Source organism: Hetaerina americana, unplaced genomic scaffold (assembly GCF_022747635.1).
Source record: "Hetaerina americana unplaced genomic scaffold, ioHetAmer1.1.p SCAF_4, whole genome shotgun sequence".
NCBI classification, from domain to species: Eukaryota; Metazoa; Arthropoda; class Insecta; order Odonata; family Calopterygidae; genus Hetaerina; species Hetaerina americana.
The window spans coordinates 1,538,747-1,551,309 of NW_027286985.1; the positions used below are offsets into that span (position 1 = coordinate 1,538,747).

The window sequence follows — 12,563 nt, forward strand, 5'->3', positions numbered from 1 at the left end:
TTTCATTAGATGAAGACCATTGAAGCCTTGACACTCCTACTGCCAGGCAAGACACATGACCCAGAGTCCTTTTGTTATCTGGACTTATCTTAATTTTATTGTCCATCCTAAGAGTCTTGGGGTAAATGATCTCTAATTGCCTTCCTCAGTAGTGTTTTCAATGAGACATCATGACTCAAATGACCAGTCCATGATGGGCAGATGCCTTTTCAACCTTGTGGAACAAACGCTGCATTGAACACCTTATATCTTGTTCCTACCCTTCAACCTTTAGGCATGGGTGACCTGACCAGGAGTTATTATCATTACTTCCACTAGCAGAGCTCCAGAGATCAAAAGAACCCACAAGTCCTGCTACGCTAAGGTCGTAGTCCTTATGGAGGAATAGTTAAGTTTGGTTTTCGAATAATTTAAATTTTGCAATGCAAATAACTCAATATTTGAGTCCTAAAAAGCATTTTCCATTTTTTTTGCCTCTACTTTCGCTAATTGCACACCATTCCAAAGGATGCAATCGTGGGTATTTGCCAGAATCTAAACTTTATTGCCTATTTCATTGGCTTCTGAGGTTATGTTTATTTATATTGTGATGCTCTTTGCAAGCAATCACTGCTTTTTTAGCACATCCCTCTTGATCTTGGTAATTTAATTTTCTTTACAGTCACAGTCATGATGCTGATGTTTTTCTGAGCTACTTGTGGCTCATTGGGTAGTGAACTATTTTGACTACTTATACTCATAGATGACTTGATGTAATTCCTGCTAGTGAGCAAGTAAAATATTCTCATTGATACATGAACCACAGCATTTCTATTATTACCACTGTACCATTTTAAGGTAGACTGCAACTATCCAATCTATATTGTATTTCCCTGATGGGGGTTGCCTTTAAAATTTTCCTCAGGAAAGAATTTTTATGCATATGCTTGGGTTTGGACCATGTCTCAAACGAAAACTTTTCTTCGAAAAATGTGAACTTAATATTAACAATTGATGTGGGAAATCTGATATTGACTAAGACATATATATACAGACACACCTACACTTCTTATTTATGAATACCAACATGGGGGAGTGTTGAAGAAAGCTGAGAAAATGCATTTCATTCAAACTGAGAAATAGCACATTGACCCTGTAGTAACGCAATGCCCAGATACGCTGGCATGAAAGAGCACAAAATGCCAAATATACCCAAATGGTTTCGAGCTTTGATTTCACACACTAGATAACCAAAATATAAAATTATATACGTGGACCTCTTGAGTTTACCAATTATTGTGAACTGCCTTGAAAGAAAAGAACGACGAAAAAAGTATTGGTGATCTTAGATCATAGACAAAAGCTAAACATGTATGACGTAAGTGTTTACACAACATATTGATGATGACGCGATAAATGAAAAAATAGATCCCGTCGCATCGGCTAACCAGGCCCCTTCGTTTTTAATCACATAAGTTCTACAGCGGATGCAGCAGTCTCTTCAACCGCCATTCTCAGAAATTACTAACAATGCTATTATAAAAGTAATACAAAGGACTTCCACAGTAGTTCGTGCTTCCGCGTTTATCAAGGTGCCAATCAAAAATTTATGATGTATCGAGAGAACTCTCGATTGATTCGACTATATGAAAAGTATGAGAAACTGTAGAACCATATCGCAGACCTTACAGTAGAAATCCATTCCCAGATAATAAATAATCAAAACAATAATTGATATGTGTTTCAATAATAAAACAATATTTCTAATTGATATGAGCGCGCATTGGTAGTCAAACGGTTATTTTTTAAATTAAAACATTCCTAATACAGCAGCGATGGCAGAATATTTGACCTTTTGTGACTCAAAATACACGAGAGCTGCGTAATATTTTGTTGCGCTTTAGTGAGGTAAGGGCCCGGTATTGCAACAATTTGGTTAAAATCGGATGGTCAGCGAGTAAGTTTCTCGAACGGTTGTTTGAATTTCAGTTATTGTAAGATCAATTGAAGTATTTTGTTAGAAAAACATCTGTAATTAGACATGTTAAAGCAAATTCTTCGAATTTCCTAAATGCTAGCGCCCTTATATACAAATTGGGTAATCGTGCATGGTTGGTTGCGCGTTACCTTTTTGTCGAGAAGGGTGAAATTTTAAATACCCAATGATGCTTAAATTCCCCAAATGATGTTATAATCACTTTCTAATTGTGCGAAAATATCATGTTAATTTGTTTTAAACTTGCGTTTTAGGCAATTGGGAATGACATTTAGGTTCATGTACAAGAATGCCCAGAAATGAACAGGTAGGTATCTTTATATTGAGGACTTAATGAATATTTCGTTTTGATACTTGCGTATGGAGCTTAAAAACCAGGCAGCGAGTGTATCGTAAATCCTTTTTTCTATCCCTGTTCATCCTTAGCAAGATCCTACGTTGTTGCATGAGGCTTAGTATAACTAATGCAAACATTATTATTAAATAACGTATTGCAGATCCTATTATGCTTTTCCTGGAACAATAAAAGGATATTTTGTTTAATGCCCTGGTCAAGGTCTAGCAGCTCTCTTGTTTCTTCTGCCACTATTCAGAGTGGTTATTTTACACACCGTGAGAGAATTGTATTTAAAGTGAGTTTGTCATGAAACTTAGGAGCTGCCAATTGTGGTTTCATAATAATTACGTGAACATGACATATTTAAGGTTCATCGCCCTTCGGTCCAATTCTTGCTGAAGAAGTGTAATTCCGTTATTAGCACAAGTGTACAGGAAGTTGTTTGATCGGAGTGGGCTTTACGTCATTCTGAAGGCATTATTATCGTCCAGAAAGTTTCATGCACCAATATTTTCATGTTGTGACTATTGTTGTTATTGTGTTAAATTATTTTGCATTGTTGTCTGTGTGCAATTTTTTTCTCATTGTGATTTCCTGTATTTCGCCAGATGTATTAAAAGAGAACTAAGTAAATGTGACATGCAGGTAGTTTTGTAGACATTTTGCTTCTTATCATTGTTTCGAGCTTTTTCTTGGTCATGTTAATCTATCGCTCCATGTGCATATTCATGACACAAAGTTTGCAGTATACCACATTTTTTTAAAGGTGGTTGATACCTGAATACATCCTTATTTCATGTTTTTTGGTGGTACTTGAACACCAGTTTCCCCATTCACATAATGTGGACGTCTAAATACAAGAAAGAATTCTATTTTGTATCATTTTTATTTATTGTACTTAGCTTGAATTCACTCTAGTTTTAAAGTACTCTTGTCACAGAAATCATTAGACTTTTTTATTATAACTTGTGTGATATTTACAATTTTAATATTATAAATGTATGTTAGACCATCTATGGAATGAACCATTTGCGTGCATATCCCTTGATATTATGTTTATATTTAGGATATGTGTATAAATATTTAGAATTAATTCATGTGGAATGAAACATATAGTGTATGATTATTTTTTTTTTGGTTTTATGTATTTGTATCTTTAATTTTTTTACATTTGCATTTTTAATATCATTTGCTAGTTATTTTTAATTTATTTCAGTTGCCTGCATGACCTAATGTGAAATAGTTATGGCTGCCTATCTAAATCGCACTGTTTCCTTGATGGCTGGGGATGGTCCTGGCATCAGATCCACACTTGCACCTGGTGATGTCCGAAACCATGATACTTCTCCTCTTCAGATTTTTGTTCGAGCCAAAAAGAAAATAAATGACATCTTCGTGGAGATAGAGGACTATGTAAAGGACAGTGTGGAGTATATGAAGGGTAAGTTACATACTTATTATTCGTTCATCCCAAGAGTTGATGCATCTTTAGTGAGCGTGATGTGAAATGGTCATTCAGAGCAAATGTGGATTAGTGTTGTCAATAACTGTGTTGGAAGTGATCTTGATTTGCTTGAAGCTGTACTTGCTAGTCCAGCTGATGGCTCTCTCACCCTAAGGTCATGGGGTGCACCTTCCCACTGCATACATTACTGTTTTGCTGTGTTATAATAGTTTCCCCCAATAGGTTTATTATGAAAATTGATACAAGGGACTCTGGCATGAATTAGCAGTTTTTGTTGCTATTAATTCATAACTGTTGTGCAGTTGTTTCATTTGACTAAAATTTCATCTTAAGGAAACCAAAGGAATAATCTGATGGTAAACATTATTGGTAAAACACATAGTTTAACACATAATGGGGGATCATTCATGGAAAATAATGCCTTACTATACGTGCTCAACTTGAGAGCTTGTAATGAATTTCTATTAAAATTCATTTGTTTAGTTTCAAGTGTGTTACGCCTGGTACCTGAGCTTACAAACTTACTGAATAATTCTAGTGTGTATTATTGCTTCAGTATTAATGATCTGCTTGTGCATCTTAAACTTTTCATCTCCCTGATGCGGTAGTTCTGCTTCCATGAAAATCATTTGAGGATAGTCATTTCCTCACTTACTAACTACTAATGAGATGTTGTTGACTTGCAACTAGGGTCCTGTCATTAAGTAAAAATGTTATTGAATTCCTTTAGTTTTCATTTTTGTCTTCCTATGCTGTAAAATACTTAAATGGTAGGTGGCTTCAAAATATGTTCGTGGTCCTTCCAGCTTTATAACCAAGTATTGTCCATCTAGAAGAATATTTCATTGCCTACCCCTAGAAATGTTGTATTGAATGCTATAATCTTACGTCGGTTATTATATTTGGTGCCATTTATTTTGCCCATGGTGTTTAATGGGGTGAAACAAATTGTCAGTATTGTTTTACTTACCTATGATTTAACTAACATTTTTTGAACTTAGTAAACCAAAGCAGGAGTGGTCTTGGAATTTTGAGTTATTTTCTTTCACAATGTAAATTTTTGGGGAAAATGATGAAAATTGAAGAAAATTTACTCTTCTCTTTTTCTGAAGCACCAATTTTGGATTGCCATGTCACTTTTTAGGTATTTGAGATTGGCTCAATTTCAAGGTCCTGGCCATAAAGCTTTACTCGTATGTGTGCATATATTGTTAATTAAAAAATACTTTCTCAGTGTACTGTTTTGCTATCATTCATTGTTTTCAGTGCTGAAAGAATTTGCATTAAATGATGTTGACCATAGTAATTAAACTTGTTTATGAAATATTGCCTCTGATTTTTACTGTAATTAATGTACAGGGTGCGGGGCATAAATCCAGACAAGTTTAGATTTCCCGCCATATTGTATGTCCACCGGAGGTTGCAATTGGCTTTCTTGAAAGCTATAGGCATCTAGTAAACAGCAATAACCTCAAAATGCCGAGATGTAACGTACAAGTGCCGAGTATAATTGAAGAGCCACAATTATCGAAAGTGTTCCAGCTGGGCGATAAGTATTTCGAAGTAGTTCGATTCTTCTGGTACCCTAGATGAACTGCTTATAATATTGTGGCTGAGTATAATATTTCGGAGAAGTCTGGGGAAGGTTTTGCTAACCTGGCGTGGAAATCTCATTATGAGGAAACGCGTGCTTGTCCAAATGTAAATGCCGCACCCTGTATATTTAAATCATTTATCCTCCAATATTGAAGAACATGTTATCATGGATGAAGTGTTGCAAGTAGTGGCTACCCGGCTTTTCACATGAGTCACTCGCTCAATAGCAGAACCTACCCAAATTAATATTTTTTTTGATTCTAGAATTGAAGTCTGGTATTATTTTGTGTAAAATTTTTCCAGAGTCATACCTTGTGATGTTAATGGTATTTTATACTTAATACTTGTGCATTTATGTTCATAGGCATTGTAATATTTAAGGTAATTATTATTGAAGTCTATTGGTATCTGAAATGATTTTATTTTTCAGATGCCTCCCAAGAAATGGAAGTTATACCTCCAGAGGAGGCAAAAGAAGTTGAGAGTTATGTGCAAAAAGTCAAGGGCATAAGAGATGTATTGACTCGTGACCATATGAAGGTGGCATTCTTTGGAAGGTACGTGAATAAGAGACATTTCTACAATGCAGCAATTCTTTGTTGACCGAGATGGTATCATTATCCACACTTCTGTCCTTGTCCACATGTCCTTCCCTCGTATGTATAATTTTTAAAACTGTGATTGTTTTAACCATCTCTTCTTAGGTGTGATCGTTCAGTTAGTATCCAGCCAGTGTTCTAAGAACGCTCAAATTGTTAAAATTTAAGTGTTTATTTAATGCCAATTCTTTATGAAATAATTTATCATCATAAAATAGTTCAGTTTTCAAATCCTTTCAGCACGTAGGGAAAATTCTTCCAAAGTGTAGGTTGCAAAAAGATTTAGGGATTTGCGTCTGCTTTTCAGCATATTTATGAGAATATTCGTGACTGATTTGTAGTAGTAGTAGTTTTGAGGGGAGGCGACCGACAGCTGAGGTCATTTGCGCCATAGGGGATGGATAGGAAAGGATGAAGGGTGGAGAGAAACCCGGCGTCGGCATTAGCCTACTCTTTACGAAAGGCGCCAAGGGGTCCGCAGTTTAACGTCCCGTCCGACGGACGGCGTACTCACTCAAAGTGCCCTCCACAAAGCACCTCAAGTAGGCATCGAGATACCTCTGGAAAATATTCAACACCGCCGGGATTTGAACCCGCGCCCTCAGGGTGGGAAGCCAGTACGTTAGCCGCCGCACCATCTCGATCCCCGACTGATTTGTAATTTTTTTTTTTTTTTTTGTTTCATGAAAAATATTTACTGATTTGATTATATTTACTGATTTGTAATTTTTGTTTCATGAAAAATAAAATCTAATTTCTCCAGCTGTGCCCCTAATAGAAAATGGTGTTCAACAAAAATGGGAACTATAATGTAAATATTAGTGTCATGCAAAATTAAGTCCATATGCACTTCTAATGGTATGCCATAAAATAATTTCATTTTGAAATTAGAGTGACCAAAAAGTTATACTTCAACATAAAGTAAACTTCTTTTGTAAAACAGTATGGTCATTCAAATTGCTCATTAAAATACTAGGCAAACTGACTGACTTGAAATATTTGCCAAAAGATTTTTGCATTATTTTTAGAATCAAAGTATGTGTTGTGCGAGTTAAATGTAAGAAAGTATGCAAATGTTGATCCAAGCATTTGAAGTGAAGTAGGGAAGTGTGGCTGTCCTCCCACTGAACTCATTTGAAAAATCAGTGCATCTGACGTTTTAGGAACAGACATTGAAACGGAGCTGTCTTTCTATTCTCACTTCTCAACCGCTGAAAGATGTTTGCCTCTTTTTGTGTTGTACTACTTCTGCCATTTCTTCTGCTTCTTGAGCTGCAGTGACATTCTTTTTCAGTACCACTCACAAAAGGGAACCCTCCCCTCGTTTAGGGCTATGGGATCCGTCCAAAAAGTTCCTGAACTTTTTGAATATTATGCCTCTAGTTGGTTATTGTTTAATTCGCTTGGAGGCATTGTGTCCGTGGAAACTTCCTGAATTACCACCTTAAATCACTTTGTTGATTAGTAATGGCCATTTATGTGAAGGGGTGTTCATGGGGTGCGGCTGAAAACTAGGTCTGCAGAAATGAGCTCTTTGAAGGGGCGTGTTCTGCGAAACTCTGCTAATGCTTCACAAGAACTTTTGAGTTAATTACCGAGGCTTATGGTGAGGGTGCTGTGAAACGCACCATGTGCTGTGAGTGGTTTACGGGATTCAGAAAGGGGTGGCAATCAGTGGAAGATGACAATCAGTTTGGAAGACGATGGCCATTCTGGAAGACTCTCAATGATGACTGATGACCCCCACATTGAGCAAGTGAACAATTGCATTAATGCAAATTGATATTCGACCGTCAAGGAACTTGCAGAAGAGTGTGGTGTCTCGATTGGTTCTTGTTATGAAATCCTGACTGAAAAATTGAGGATGAATTTAGTCCATGCCGAAGTCATGCCTCGCCTAATGACAGCAGATGAGGAACAACATCGAGTTCCAGTCTGTCAATTGTTTGATCGAGCTGAAGAGGATGAAACCTTCTTGTCCAAGATCATAGCGGTCATGGATATATGGATATGACGTTGAAGCAATGGTGCAATCTTCGTAAAGGATAGGTGAAACATCCCTCCGCCCCAAAAAAGCTTGAGAAGTTTGCTCTAATGTCAAGGTGATGTTGACTTTTTTTTGGATGCAAAAAGGGTTGTGTTGAATATCTACTTAAAGGCTAGACAGTCAACACGGAGTCCTACCTGGGGGTGATGAAATGCCTAAGAAAGAGAATCAGGCAAAAATGGCGTGAACTTTGGAGGAGCGGTGAGTGGTTTTTTCTACCACCTCAGCTACTCAGGCTCATTTGTCTGTCAGAACTCGTTAGTTTTTAGCCAAAAAACAAGACCACACTTCTTTCCCATCCACCCTACTCACCAGACCTGGCCCCATGTTACTTTTTTCTGTTTCTCAAAATAAAAACCTTGCGCTAGGGGGAAAGATTTGCCACCATTCCAGATTGAGAAAAGACAAGAGGAGCTAATAAGCACTCCGAAAGAAGTATTTCAGGACTATTTCAAAAAGTGGAAGCACTGTTTGGATTAGTTTATACATTGAGGAGAAGACTACTTTGAAGGGAACCTGACCAATTATTTGTTAGATGAGTGTTTTTTTTGTAATAAATAAAGTTGGGACCTTTTGTACAGACCTTATGTACTGTCACATATTTTCTTTGACTATTTCTAAAGATGATACCTGTGCCTTTGATAGTGGTAGTCCAGGGGGTAGAGCGTCGGACTGCTGACCGGAGGATCCTGGGTTCGATTCCCGGGCAAGACTCTGGGCACCTACAACTCCGCCCAAGCTATGTAATTTTTTGGGTACCAGATCTTCCTGGGAAACTATAACCGGCACAGGGAAAGGAACTGGCCCCCCTACCCTGATGTGTGAATTTTACATGCCGTCGGACTTAGTACTGGGTGAACTCTACCATCACCTACCAAACTGACCTTCGGGTTGATTACTGTGTTTATAGTTTTTTTTACCCGTGTCTTATGTATAGGTTTATGTAAAATTTGTGGTTGAATGGAAAAGTATTTTAAAATTATATATTTGGGTGTTTTACAATGTTATACAAACATATAATAAATGTAAATACAATTCCTAATTAAAATAAAAGCAATCCTTGCATTGGCATTTTTGTTTAAGTTTAGCTTCTATAGATATTAGATTTTAATGAAATAGTGATGCCGTTAATTTAGTGAGTATATTTCACCATTGGAAGTTTAAAATATTCCTGGTTAATAAGCATTGCCCATTGAGGGCCCCAAGGTAGGAGAAATATTGCAATGCAACAATTTAAAAGTTTAAATATCATTTGCCTTGACCAGAATTCAAACCCAGATATCTTGATATTTGGCCAAGTGCTTGAGCCAATTACGCTACCAAAGTGTCATCATCATTTCAAACTCTGAAATCTTCCTCTCAGTTGCCTTGGTAGCTTAACTGGCTGAAGCACGCGGCTGGACATTGAGGAATCTGGGTTCAAATCTCAGTCAAGGCGAATGATTTTCACTCTTTGAAATTGTTTTGTTGTAATGGGCGTCATCAGATGACTCCATATTAAGTAACTGTTGCAGCATCCCTTGCACTTTCATAGCATTTGGGAGAAAGATGTGTTTTAATTTTTCTTTTCATCTTTACTGTTAACTCTTCTGTGAGGACTTAATGGAGCACAACTGTTTTTCATTTGACTGACAAAATAGCAATGTACATAATGTGAAAAGCAATAGTCCTTTTTACTGTTTTTGAGCCTTTTCTTTTCCGTTGGGCTCAGCTGTGAAATGTGAATATTCATCATTCTAGCAATTTTACTACATTTGCAGAATGTAGTTTTTGTGGCATTTCCAACTTCTACATAATTTCCCATATGTTTTTTATTTTAATCCTTTTAGTTAACAGCCACGTATATTAAATGAAACGGGTTCTCAAAATAAAAAAAATTCTACAGCTGTAGTGTTGTTTTAGGTGATGTACACATGCATTACTCATGTAGGATAAACAAACGTGCATGAAAGGAAATTCTATATATCACAGAATTTCGTTGTATTTTGACTGTTGGAATGAGTAATAATTGAAATCTCTCCAATTGTTGTTTTTTTTGTATTTACCTATAGGACCAGTAATGGAAAAAGTACAGTTATCAATTCAATGCTAAGAGAAAAAATTTTACCCAGTGGAATTGGTCACACAACAAACTGTTTTCTACAAGTAGAGGGTTCTGAGAATGGGGAATCATATTTGATGACTGAAGACTCGTCAGAAAAGCAGAATGTTAAGGTATGTTGGCCACCATATTGTTTTATTTCTTAAGTGTATCCAATGTATGGTTTTATTCGGTTCATTCTTGGTGTGTAGCATTTTTATGCATGAAATGCGCAATGTGATAGGTTCAAGTACACATGTCCTTCGTCACACACAGGGTGGACAAAACTATGGAGCATGATGGACTTGATATTTTCAGGCATTGCATTGGTGCACTTTTGATTTTATCAATAAAATAAACCGTAACGTGTGAATTTCACATGTCTTTGGACTTAGTACTAGGTGAGCTCTGCCCTCACTTATTAAACCGACCTTTGGGCTGAATGCTGTTTTTTTAAATACCATTATGAAACAATTTTTTAAAGTTTTGAAGTAATTCATAACAATCTCTGCTGGCGAAGGAAAGAGAGGTGAACTCATAAACAGTCCATCCATTGGCTGATAAAATGTTGGATAATTTTCATGATGAATCATCATTTTTGATCATATGGATGGATGATGATAATGCATGGGTATTGAAATGCATCAAATGGAATAAATATCAGTGGAAAATTTTATTATTTCACAATAAACTTAATAAAACCCACAAAAAAATTGATTATTCCCCGACCCTTATTTTAACTTTGCCTTGAAAATGATTTATGCATAAGAACCTGAGTTGGAGATTGAAAAAGTTAATGTGGACTTCACTAATTGTTTTTGTCACATTAAATATGTCAGCATAATTAGGTTTTGTGGTTCATTTTCAGTCTCTACATCCTTGATTCTAAATTATTTATGCATAGTTCACGTACAGTGTGATGTGCTAATATGTATATTCATCACACTCGACTTAAACAAAACTATGTATTTATGATTGGCTTTTGTGTAGAGGTGGGGCAAATGCATTTTACTTGATTTCAATTTTTCAAATACTTAAATACTAAAATCACTAATAATTCATCAAATAGTATCTTGATAATTGATTTAAATGCACTCATAAATGCTATTAAAAAATTGAACTGTAAATAAAAAAGTCAATTGTAATGTCTTACCTACTGCTGCAAATTTTGAGCTCTTCCAAACAAAGACTCTCTCAGCTTTATCATTGTGGATGTTATTTTGGTCCATCTGACGTTTTTGTGCTAGAAATGTTGGATCATAAACAATGTGAATAAGTAGTAGTAGAGTGTGTCCAATTCATTAAAGTCTTAGAATCATGCCAAATAACAATATTTTAATTTGGTGACTAGGTTTTTAAAACATTCTCCAGGGAAACAATAATAATAATAATAATTTTATTTCCCCAATTGACAAGTACATAGTATGGTACAGAATATCATACAATTATGTAATCGTATAGGGTACGTCAAGAGGTACAGTAACTGGATTACTAGCCAGAGAAAAGAAAAATAAAATAAAATTACACCTACACACATAATTAAGAATTTACACAATGTAAAATACAGAATTACCCAGAACTGAAGTAGTACTGTAAAAACATTTTTCATTTAAGTACATAAATAACTTATTTTTAAAAATAGAGAGTGATTTCTCATTTTTTAAACTAATGGGAAGCCTGTTGAATAATATTTTGATGCACAGAGAACGAAGTCCCTCGGACATCATTGTCATACTAGCAGACACTACAGGCAGATGATTTCTTGTCCTGGTCCCAGAGGCATGTGTGTGCCATTATTTGATGGGAATAGATGCATGTTCTTTTTTACAAAAATTATCGAATTATAAATATAAACACTAGGGACTGTTAAGATGCCAAGGCTTTGAAAGAGAGGTCTGCAGTGGGCTCTATAGGGTTTATTGCACATGGACCTAAGCAATTTCTTTTGAATAATAAATATTTTAGGTAACTTAGTTGATGACCCACTTCCCCAGATTATGATACCGTATGATACAAGAGAATAAAATAGACCATAGTAGAGTGTTTTTAAAACATCCATACTAACAGTATGTTTCAGAATTGAAAGAAGATAGTACACCAAATTTAATTTTTTGCTTAGATTTGTGATGTACAGGTCCCATTTCAGGTATTTATCAAAATAAATTCCCAAAAATTTATACTCGGTAATAATTTTACAGTTATTTGACATAGGCTGAGAAGTACTTTTATCAGAATGGCAGGTTTTTGCAGAGAAAATCATGGCCTGAGTTTTTGTTTAATTGAGAATAAGGTTATTCCCATAGCACCACATGCCCATGTCTTGAATAATGGTTTTACCTAGAGTCATCAAATCTTGAAAGGATTTCTGATACAGCACAAAGCTCACATCATCTGCAAATAAGACACAGTTACCGAGAGGATTTACACGTAATTTTTTGGGTAGGTCATTTATATAAATGAGAAA

General features: G+C 35.8%; 1 protein-coding gene across 5 annotated transcripts in view; it reads left to right on the top strand.

Annotated features, from left to right (window-relative positions):
• The first annotated feature begins 1,834 nt into the window (after positions 1–1,834).
• Positions 1,835–12,563, top strand: part of Marf (Mitochondrial assembly regulatory factor) — a 56,193-nt gene continuing 45,464 nt past the window's right edge. For 2 of the 5 annotated variants that reach the window (XM_071589608.1, XM_071589612.1), the window contains exons 1-5: positions 1,835–1,936; positions 2,230–2,282; positions 3,529–3,753; positions 5,804–5,930; positions 10,071–10,233. In XM_071589608.1, the coding sequence (XP_071445709.1) occupies positions 3,558–3,753; positions 5,804–5,930; positions 10,071–10,233 (486 nt within the window). In that variant the 5' untranslated portion in view covers positions 1,835–1,936; positions 2,230–2,282; positions 3,529–3,557. Of the gene's footprint in view, positions 1,937–2,229; positions 2,283–3,508; positions 3,754–5,803; positions 5,931–10,070; positions 10,234–12,563 lie in introns of all 5 variants that reach the window. The other 3 variants (XM_071589610.1, XM_071589609.1, XM_071589611.1) reach the window with 3 other exon arrangements.